Below are 10,997 nucleotides of genomic sequence, written 5' to 3' on the forward strand. Positions count from 1 at the left end.
GATGGTCTCGATCTCTTGACCTCGTGATCCACCCGCCTCGGCCTCCCAAAGTGCTGGGATTACAGGCTTGAGCCACCGCGCCCGGCCTTAATATTCATTTTTCTACCATAGAACTTACATGTATCTCTCATTAAAAGTTCTCTGGGCATCCTCCATACTGAATTAGTAAGTATGAAATAGAGTATTTCCTCATTCCATAGAATGAAGTGAGTATAAACATACACATTCCAGTGAACAGACACACCAAGGAAATCAACAGCATGGGGAGGGTGTCCTGTCCCAACAGAGGCATCAGGTGAAAAAAGTGAGAAAAAAAGAGTAAGAGAGGGGTTGGAGAATGATAACCTCTTATTCCCAATTTTACCTGTAAGTGAAAAGGAATTGTGTATTACTATAGCAAAAGGATGAAATGTGTATGGCTATGAAAGATAAGCAGTAGAGGAGGCATAGGGGAAGCTGTCTGCCTGCCTCTTATACCTCCTCTACTGTAGCAGTATCAAAGATATGGTTGGAGCATCAGTCCTGCTGGAGTCCTCTCATGGTTGGAGCAGGACTGACAATCCAACCATATCTCATGCTTGCAACTGTGTAAGCAAATAAAATCAACTTCTAACCCAGTTTCATTCTTAACATTTCACGATTGTTAGTGACTGAATCAGATGACCAGACCTGTGGGGGTGGCAGAAGCACAGCAATGAGGAGTCATAATTTATCTCAAAGCAATCTAGAGGCCATGGTAGCAGCAGAAACTGCAAGGCCATGGCATCAAACGACCACCCTTTGCCCGAATGATTTCCTCTTTGGCCATGCAGAGGAAAGAGCAGAGCATTTCAGTGCAAGGAAGGTACATTGCTAGGAATCTAATATTTTTTAAGTTTACAGTTAACTTACATGCCCTTGTTTGTTTGGAGACAAATGAACCACTGGATCCTGCCGCATTAATCTCCCACTGGGGCTCTCTCGGAAAGCTGGCAGTACCTTTGATACTGCTGGGAGATGGCATGTTGGCTCTGGAATACAGCATAGGACATTATGGTGCAGGCACCAAGCAGAAACAAGCACATGGTGACAAATGAAGATGGCTTGCCATTGCATCTTTCAGTTCACTGACCAGTGAACTCTGCATTTCAGCAGTAAGCTTGTTAAGAGTCTATATGATAGACAGCAGGTCAGAAATTTAAGTGGCTGATGGATAAAGCTTGCAGCTGGTGACAACTTGTCACATCATACACATTAGCATTGCCAAGTACCACCAAACCAAAGGCCACGAACAATGCAGCAAAGTTCTGAATGAGCTTTTGGTTTGGGGGAAAATTCAGATTATATGAATTAAATTTATGAAATTCATTCGTTGCCAAGTGTGGCTAACCTAGCTTGGTCTACATTACCTAGACAGGCATGGATGCAATCACGTGTTACTTACCATGACACTTTGGAAATATTTTACCTGTATATTCATGCTGCTCGAGGACAAAAGAATTGAAATCCTGAGGTCCTCTATAACTGTAAGCTGAGCACAACAGAAAAGACACACAGCAACTAGTTTACTTAAAACAATTGCTTCCTTTTGGACTCCAAGCTGGCGTTCAAGATGGGTTCCAAAAGTGAGAGATAAGGAATTTATCCTCCATAACACTACTATAGCTAATAGCAAGAATCCTGGGCCTTTGCAACACCCTTCCTAACATGTAGAGGACAGGGCAAAATAATCCTTGACTCTCAACCATTTCCAAAAGCAGAGGCAGAAAAGCAAACATCCATAAAGATAAGTGAGCCAATTCAGTAAGTTACACTCCTGTCTCCACTGCCTGGAGGGTACTTGTTGATAATACACTGATACCTAACCAATAAAAACCTCATAAACATTCTCAATCAGTGCAAGTCATTAGAGAATGCTATTCTTATAAACTGAGTAGAGAAGGTCAGCCCATTATATACTGAATATCAGGTACTGGGTAATAAAAAATGCAACAAATATTTTTCTTGACTTCTCCCTGGAATGGCTTATACAAGCTAAGCCTTCTGATTCCTTCTGATGTGCCAATTAGGAAAGGCTGGGGTTATTTTCCTGGAATGCTGGGATATCAAAAATTATTTTAATATTTTATTTGAAGGGTTGGATTTTCAATGGTGAAAGGCCACCACTTGGACCTCTTGTACAGTGGTGAAAAGACTTCTCTGGCAGGCTTCAGGGGTATCTTATTTTTTAAAAAGGTATACCTTACAAAAAAGATGAACAAATATGTTTTAAAAATTCATCTACATTCATTTTTAAGTCTTACCTATTAAGAGTGGGATGTCACTAAAGTAAAGTAGATGCAGGGAAAAAAAGACTAGAGGGTGGTCTGTGCAAAGAATTAACAGGGGTCTAGGAAGAACCTTGTAATTACCCTTTGCATCCCTTCTCACTCTGTGTGACTCCCTGAGAGTAAGAGGCATGACACTGCACGCTTCACAAAGGGCTTGCTGGCAGCCTTGTTCAAAGCCTGCACTAGGAGCCAAAAAAAGCCGCAAAAGTCATGCTGAAGAAGGGATCCTTTTCACATGTGTCGTTACCATCTCAACAGTATCAAAACATATGGGATTTAAAGCATTCTGTCAAGAGTAGAAAAGCAGATCAGAATATGCTCAGGTTTTCTGTGTGGGGGTGGGGGTGGGTGGGATAAGAGTGGAGAATGACAGATGGCTTCAATAACAAGGCACATCTCACTGAAGCTACTGGAACAAAGCATATCTTCAGAACCTAGGAATTCCATTTCTCTTCCTCAACTCCTGTCTTAGTGGGACACGTCTCCACTCCTTTCTATGTCCATGGTTAGTACATTCACTTGGGCACAGTCATTAAAACAGGACAAAACAATAAATCTGCAGAGAAGATTAACAGATGGGTCTTGCCTTATAAAGCCCTGAAATGTACACCTTTTTGTCCTAAATTGATGCAACTAGAGATTAAATAAAGGAGGGAAAAAACCCAACAACCTAACAATCTAGATTGAAGTTAATGATGCATCAACTGTGTTGGTACCAAATCCCTGAGGCTCCTGTGTTGAAAATCTTGTTTCATGGCAAAATGTTATTGTATCAACCAGTGTTATGGTGTCACTATGAAACAACACATATATACAAAGAAAGGGCTATGCACTAGAAATCCAGGCGCGAGCTCACTAATGCAAATCTCTTCCACCCAGCTGTTTCTTACCGCTAAGACATTTCCTTAGCTGACAGCTTAATAGAGTGAGAAGAATTTTTTTTAAAGCACATCAGGGAGGAAAGAGATTCTAAGCAAGCTACAGATGTGACTAAACAGTAATTTTATCTCTTCCCCACTTTGTTCATAGTTTTGTTTTTTAACTTGACATTAAGTATACCAAGGAATCTCTCAAGGCACTTATTCTAGTCAAAAACAAATAAACATGGGGGAAGACAGTGCTTAGTTTGGTTAGTCTACTCTTTTAATCTAAGTGCTCAAAATAATTCCTATCACCTTTCCACTTTTAAATTTGGGGTTACTTAGAACTCATTTTCTCTTAGGTCTTATTTATTGCTTTCACTTATACATAATCTAACAGACTTCATTCTAATTCATATTTATTAACTAGGACTATCTGTTATAACAGTGCTTTGATAACGTCATCAAAAGGTGATCTAAGACACCTTGTAAAAGCAACTTGCTTCTTGTAGAAATTGATTACTTACCCATCTGGTCAGCAATGCTATCCTCACTTCTTTGCCAGCTAGGTATTGATTTTCCGCTGCCACCGATATCTGATTGGGTGTTCTGCCTGTCAATGGAGGCCGGGGATCTGCGGCTCACTCCAAACCTGTGGTGATTTCCACAAAGGCAAAGACAACATCAGGGACCTTATCCATGAGGGGAAGGCAGGCCTGGGTGTAAGGAACTAAATTTTAATGACCGGCACTACTGGTTTTGCTTACGTGTCTGTACTTGTATACACACCCTGGTTCGTGTTTATGTGGGTGTGGAAATGTGGATGTTGTGGTCAATATACATCACTCTGCTCAGAAAGGTATGTACGCTATGTGAACAAACTCCTAACAACAAGGGCAGAAGCCATTAGGACTGAGCTAACCTAAGGTATGTAGTGTAAGAAACCAAAATTTCCTAAGCCCTCCTACAGCCAAGTTCAGACCTATTCACAGCCAAAAGAAAAATTTCACAATCTAAATATTAATATTCCATATGTAGCTTCCAAGTGGTACATTGTGGAGGTTTGTTTCTCTTAACTTGGTAGTTTAGTAAATCACTAAGTCAGTAGTTCTTGGAACATGTATTTTCTGAGTACTAGCTCTGCGGTCTGAAATACAAAGATTACCATCATTTAGATCATGTAGAAACCATGTTCAAACTGTACAAATTTTAAATTGCCTTTGGGAAGGGCAATCTGGAAGCAGGTAAACTGGCCAAAAATAAAGGCAAATGTTTATTTCTGGAAAGAACATTTAGCTATTCAGTGAGCCAGTTTTATTTTTCCCTTTATAGAATAATAATACATCCTTAATTAAAGCATATGCCTTGACTAGCAATACCAACAAAGTAAAGACTGACTGAGCCCACGAAAAAGTGGCAGAGTGTAGAACTTAAACATTCATACGGACATTGGGCATTTACTAATTTATATGTGGTTACTAATGAACTTATGCATAATCTATACAATAAAAGACCAAACAGGAGCTAGGAGCAGTGGCTCACACCTGTAATTCCAGCATTTTGGGAAGCAGAGACAGGAGGATCACTTGAGAACAAGAACAGAGACTGGCCTGGGCAACAGTGTGAGCCCCCAGTCTCTACAAAAAATAAAAAATTAGCCGGGTGTGGTGGCCACTGCAGTCCCAGCTACTCGGGAGGCTAAGGTGGGCCTGGATCTCGCTTGAGACGGGCCTGGATGAATTGATGCTCGTAGGGTGTCTTCCTTGCTATAGGCTGATACATGTGTGGGCAGAACCAGCAAGTGGGGCACTGGAAAGGCAGGAGATAAATAGTAAAAAAGACCTGGAGCCAAGTTCCAACCCCCACCCAATAGGACTGAACAAAGTCGCTGAATATTTGCCTCAATTTCTTTATCTGTAAAATGGCAATTCCATTATAAGAATCCAAGGAGAAAAATATACATAAAGCATCTGCAAAGTAGAAGGGGCTAAAAAACATTTATCTTAATAAAAGTCTTATTATACCATCTCCCGTTAACTGTTACACAAACGCAGTTCATGTAGATACATCATCATAAGGCTCATTAAGCAAAGCTATCTCACATACTGATGTAGCACTTACCAAAAATAAAAACCTTGATTTATGAAAACTTCTAATTGATTAAAGTGCTCATTTTAAAAAAGGACTCACAATTATACTTTTTGCCATCTTCTCCCTAAGGGTCCTTGTTTCACTCATAAGAATAAATATACCTATTTATGATCCCATTCTAAATCTGTATTAAGATCTCTTTAAAAGGCATGGAGATACAAGTTAGAGATGGATTCTAATCATGCTTTTACTTTTTTTTTTTATAAAGAGACGCTCCCAGCCTCAAGTAATCTTCTCCTGCCTTAGCTGTCAAGTATCTGGGACCACAGTGCCCAGCTTGCTTTTATTTTTTAGTAGCAGTGTAAACTAAAGATAACCTTTTAAACATTTGAACTTAATTAAAGCTGAACATTTTTCTGGCCCTCTTGTTTTAAGTAAATGATAAGGTAAGACTATCTTTAAACTCTCCTTTGAAAAACATTTTCATCTGATTAACTTACAATTTCATTTCTCATATGTGCCCCCCACCCTCATTTTACTGTATGCCAGAGTATTAGGGATACCCAGTCCTGAGGAGCTCAGACAAAAGTTGTTCTAAATTTTACTTGGTGTTGTTTTTGAAGAGTTTAATTGTTCCTTTGTTTGGAGAAGCACATAGTAGTTTAAGAGTCACAGTTAGATTTGAAGGAGTTTTAAGTAATCATTTGGCTGATACATGCAATACATTCAGTGAACAAGGACTCTACCTTATGAGGCCATCCACTTCTTTCCAGGGCAGGCTGACAGCTCTGAAATATCTTCCTCAAAATGGGCTGGAACCTTCTTCTCTATAACTTTCATTTACTGGCCTCAGTTGTTCTCACAGACAAGCTTGATCCCTCATCTACGAGTGCTGGAAGAAAGCTTGTGGCCTCCTCACCTCAACAATTCTCATCCTTGGCTGGCACATCCTCAGTTCTTTCTCCCACATGGTCTCCAAGCTCCTCATTTACCTGGGCCCCCTCTTTGGACCTGCTCTGTCTGGTTGGAATTCCTTAAAGTGTGTGATCTGAAAATAAATCTCCAAAGAGGGTGGAACACGTCCTATGTCTTTTAAATAGTTTTGCTTTTTAACTACCTCTCATTCCCATCCTAAACTTGTACAGGTGCCTTTTCCATTTTGGAGGAAATAAAAGTGACAAAATCTGAACTGTGAAACTAAACAATATATATAATGGACAAACGAATGCAATTTGATTTCTTTGCCATTGAGTTATTTGTAGAGGCTACAGGAAGATAAACTTCCTAAGAAGTAGTTTAAACCAGCCATGAAGGCATTTTTCTATCTGGAATATTAACTAAATTTTCTCGTTTGTTTGTCTGCAAATTGATTAAGGCTGGCTGAATGGAAGTCATTTTACATGTCTGAGTCCAGATGAAAGAACTGACGTCAACAGGGACCATGTACAATGGGACGAAGGCATACCTACCCTTCAGGCATGGACTTCTGCCTGTAGGTGCCCCCCACAGAGCCCGTATCACTGGATGAAGACAGGTTGCTAGGAGAGTTCCGACACTGGGATCTTGCTAAAGCCATGGATGAGACCGTCACATAGATGTCCGAACCAGGAGACAGCCTGCATGTGCAACGCAGAAACATGAAGTCAACAATTCAAAGGGAAAATCCCAAGGCAATGCATGATGGATAATATCATATAAATGTGACAAAAACAGCAACTTCATGGAGATAGTGAAAATGAAGCCAGCTGGAAGCCTACAAAAGAAACCTTCCCATAAAATGACTCCCTAGGGGAACAGCTGGAAAACTGCCTTGAAGAGGGTGGGGGTGGGTGTCAAAATATAACACGGAAAAAAGATCTAGAAAACATGCATGCTTCCAAAAGCTAACAGAATTCAACTGGCTAAATTGCTCATGCAGTTTCTTAGTATGGCAGAGCAGAAGATAATTGAACCCAAGTGACATTAACATAGCAATTAATTCCAATTTCTCACACTAGTCTTCCCAGAGTGTATGACCACAGTAACAGTGGTACATTTTTTGTGTGCTTCTTTGTTTTCCAATTTTATTATTCAGAGTCTGGAATGAATATTCAGATTTTGCTATTTAGTAAAATTTATAATTTTTGTTGGTAGTAGTATCACTATATAAAAACCTCCATGAAAAAATGTGTAAACTGCAGTTGTTGAATTTAACTAGAATTACTCAATGTATATAATATCACCATAGAAGTGTACTCCACATGGGCACCTCATGTATCTGTCTGTGAAGTTATGGATCCTTCACACTGCCAACTGGCTGTCAAGGCAGAAACCATGGCTTTGTGGTCAGGACAGACATATTTTTCCCCTCTCCTCCTCTACTCTGGTAGGCAACAGGGCAACTACAGGGACATCAGTAAGTGATGCTATGCTGACGGTTGTGACTAGGTGTAAGCTAACCCTAAGTAACAATGGTATTTTATTTCAGAAGCAAATGCTGGCACAAATGACTCGACTCTTATGGCAGGGGAGGTCATCTCCATTTTATAACTTAGGAAATGAAATCTAAGTCATCATTCAAGTTCACAATAAGCCAGGTATCTAGACTCTAAGTCCAGTGCACTTCATGCTAAATTACTGCTGTCCCCTAGAGAAGGCCTGGGTTTTTTTTTTTTTTTTTTTTTTTAAAACTCAGACAGTTTACAATGGGTCTGCAGGCTCAAACAACTTTACACGTAAAGCTATCCTAAGGCAAGTCAAAGTTCTGAAGCCTTGAGATGGAAGCTGCCTCACTGGCAGCGGCCCTGTCCCACAGTGAACCAACTGATCTTCTGAGAGGGCCAGATAGTGCTTCAGGTATAGAAAGCTGAGAAGCTTTTCAAACAGAAAAAGAATAAGGATAGATACTAAAAAGTACAACTCCCAAATTCATCCATGCCCAAGGGGCAGATCTGATTTGAGAGCCCAGATTTATTTCCGGCTGTCTCCTAAACATCTTCATGGATACCTTTCACCAGCAATCCAAATCAGACCTTGTCAAGAGTAACACGTTTTATCCCATTCCCTAATGGCCCAAACTGTCCTTTCTATATTTGTTATCTCAAGCTAAACATCTTTTTTTTTTTTTTTTTTTTGGTACCACAAAATGGCTTTATTCACAGGACAACTTGAAACTGCAAGTCATGTGACTAGTCAAGCTAAACATGATGAAGCCATTTTTTTCTTCCTCTTTCTTTACCTTCCAGTCAATTGTGTTAATTAAGTTCAACAACTAATTACTGAGCACAAACTGTGTGTCGGCACTCTGGTGCTGGTCCTGAAAACAGAAAGACAAAGAAGATAGCTAGTTTCCAACCTGTTGAGGGGCTTCTGAGTTCTCTCACGTTCAGCCTGGGTCAGTACAAGTGTCCCAACGGGTCTCTTGACTTCCAGGATCTCCCCACCCCATTCCTCCCAAAGCCCCAACCCAACCTCTTAGTCCAAGTCATCCAACTGCTAAGAGCCTATCCAAAGCTTCCCTTTGCCTACAGGATAGAGGACCAACTCCCTGGTACCCTCTATAAGGCCTTGAACTATGTGACAAAACGCCATCTTCATTTCCATTCCCTTTAATGGCTCCATGCACCCTACATTCTGAGACAGTTGAGGTGTTCCAGTGCTGACTCGACCCATTCACACTATTATTCATCTTGTTCTCTTTGCTGGAATGCCTTCTTCCTTTGCTAGCTACTCACATAAAATCCTTTCTCTTCAAGGCCTGATCCCAACATCATAGCTCTGAATTCATAAATTAGAATCTCAAATCCCATGACAGTCTGTTCCTTGCACTATTACACCATGTCGTATTCAACAGTTTTTTTGTGTGTATTTGTCTCCCTTAATGTGAATTAAGATTTTGTCCTTAAGGGGCCAGGACTGAGCCTTATTTAACTTCACATCTCTGAGTGCTTAACACATTTTCTGAATGATGGAGAATCCTTATCAGCGGTGTAAAAAATGAAGAAGAGAAGGGGGATTCAGGACATGTACCACAGTTATGTCAGATGCCCCAAGTCAGGGGTTCTGAACTATGGTGGGGCTAGATCCCTTGAACAACAGTTGGTCACTAATAATGAAGTACCAACATTTGTGAATAATTTAATACAAGCAATTATGACAGACTGAAAGTTAATATGCCTTCTAAAATGCAAGAAAAAGGAATAGAGTTACCGGTGATAAAATTATGTCTAAGCCCAAACACCCATGTGAATATCATCAATTTTACCTATAATGGTGAAAGAACTTAGGACAATGTCTGTTCTAACTAGGGTAAAATGGGGCAAATAGGGAGACTTGAGATGTCAGTGTTCGGGAAATGTGGTGAGAAGAAAAAGAGGCAGGGTTTGTAAAATCCTCCTACTACCATTGTCGACCTCATTGTTGCTGTACAGAGTGTGAGAAATATGGGCCAACCACCCACTGGCACTCTCATTAGGTTGCCAGATCTCGAAGTAGAGTATGCGTGGGGCAGGTATGGTAAGGCCATAGACTAGTGGGATACCAGTTCATCTCTACTTCAGGTAATGTGTTTTGATAGGAGAAGATCCAAAGACATTCATCCGGGTACCATAACATGGGTTTCTCTTCATTCTTTTCCACTGAGACACTGCACAAATTCCTCACTATTATTCTAAAGTAATTAACTGTAAGATGGTCTGAAAGGGGTGGGAATGAGAGGAGTTGGTTATGAAAAAGAAAACCAAGTAAGGATTAAGGAATGACATGAATCCAAATGTAATAAAATACCACATTCCTTTCAGCCTGAAGAGTTTGGCTCTTACACACACACCTAATAGAGAGAAACTTCAAATATAGCTTCATTTCATAGCTGCTTTGACTTTCTCACTGCAAAGGAGAGGAGGTGTTACAGAAAAATAGAAAAAAGGAAACAGCAGTAGAACATTAACCCAGTAAAGGTTAATGCAACATGTAGGAGTCTGATGATTTTTTTTTTTGTCTTGGGGTAAGCAAGTAATGCCAATGAAGTATATTTACAGTGAATGTTAAAATGTTTATGCTTCTATGAGGAAGTTATAACATAATTCCATAGGAAAAGTCAAGACGTAACCTTTACATTTGTATTTAGAGTTTGTTTTTCTTACCCTGCTCTCCAAAACGTATATATTAAGCTAAGATATCTCAGGCTAGTTCTCAACCTCAGCTTTCTTATTTGGCAAATGTATCAGAAAATTCTATTTGGTTATTGGAGTTATCCCAAAGTGAAAAAACAGCATTTCCAGAAGGTTGGCATTCATTCCCATCCCTCTTTTGCATTTACATAACTCAATAGTGGCTTTGTTTTCTGACTGTTCACACACATAGAAGACACATAAAGCAAATGATGGAATGCCACCCAAATGTTTTTACGACTCTAGATGTATGTATGCTAGGCAAAGAAAAATTCAGAATTAGCCCTTATTCTGATGACTTACTATTTTTTCCAAATACTCTGAATTTGATACTATCACACAAATATTATTTGAAAACAGACCTAGCGGGAGAGTGAGAGGCACTGCCTGTCTGGGAACTGGCAGTCCCCTTCTGCAGAGATAGCCCGCGGCTGATTATTACAAGTTGGGCTGATTGCTATCCTGCCACTTTGAGGAAGTGCTTCAAGAACTGGGAGCAGCCGGGCGCGGTGGCTCACGCCTGTAATCCCAGCACTTTGGGAGGCCGAGGCGGGTGGATCACGAGGTCAAGAGATCGAGACCATCCTGGT

The 10,997-nt window shown here is 40.2% G+C and overlaps 1 protein-coding gene across 11 annotated transcripts in view; it reads right to left on the reverse strand.

Annotated features, from left to right (window-relative positions):
* Positions 1-10,997, reverse strand: part of SIPA1L1 (signal induced proliferation associated 1 like 1) — a 393,891-nt gene that overhangs the window by 35,937 nt on the left and 346,957 nt on the right. For 9 of the 11 annotated variants that reach the window (XM_017528751.2, XM_017528750.2, XM_037738573.1 and 6 more), the window contains 4 exons: positions 6,730-6,876; positions 3,697-3,821; positions 1,448-1,510; positions 892-1,010 (listed from right to left, as the gene is read on the reverse strand). In XM_017528751.2, coding sequence (XP_017384240.2) covers positions 892-1,010; positions 1,448-1,510; positions 3,697-3,821; positions 6,730-6,876 — 454 coding nt within the window. The remainder of the gene's footprint in view (positions 1-891; positions 1,011-1,447; positions 1,511-3,696; positions 3,822-6,729; positions 6,877-10,997) is intronic. The other 2 variants (XM_017528753.2, XM_017528754.2) reach the window with 1 other exon arrangement.

This window comes from Cebus imitator, unplaced genomic scaffold, assembly GCF_001604975.1.
Source record: "Cebus imitator isolate Cc_AM_T3 unplaced genomic scaffold, Cebus_imitator-1.0 Scaffold54, whole genome shotgun sequence".
Classification (NCBI taxonomy): Eukaryota; Metazoa; Chordata; class Mammalia; order Primates; family Cebidae; genus Cebus; species Cebus imitator.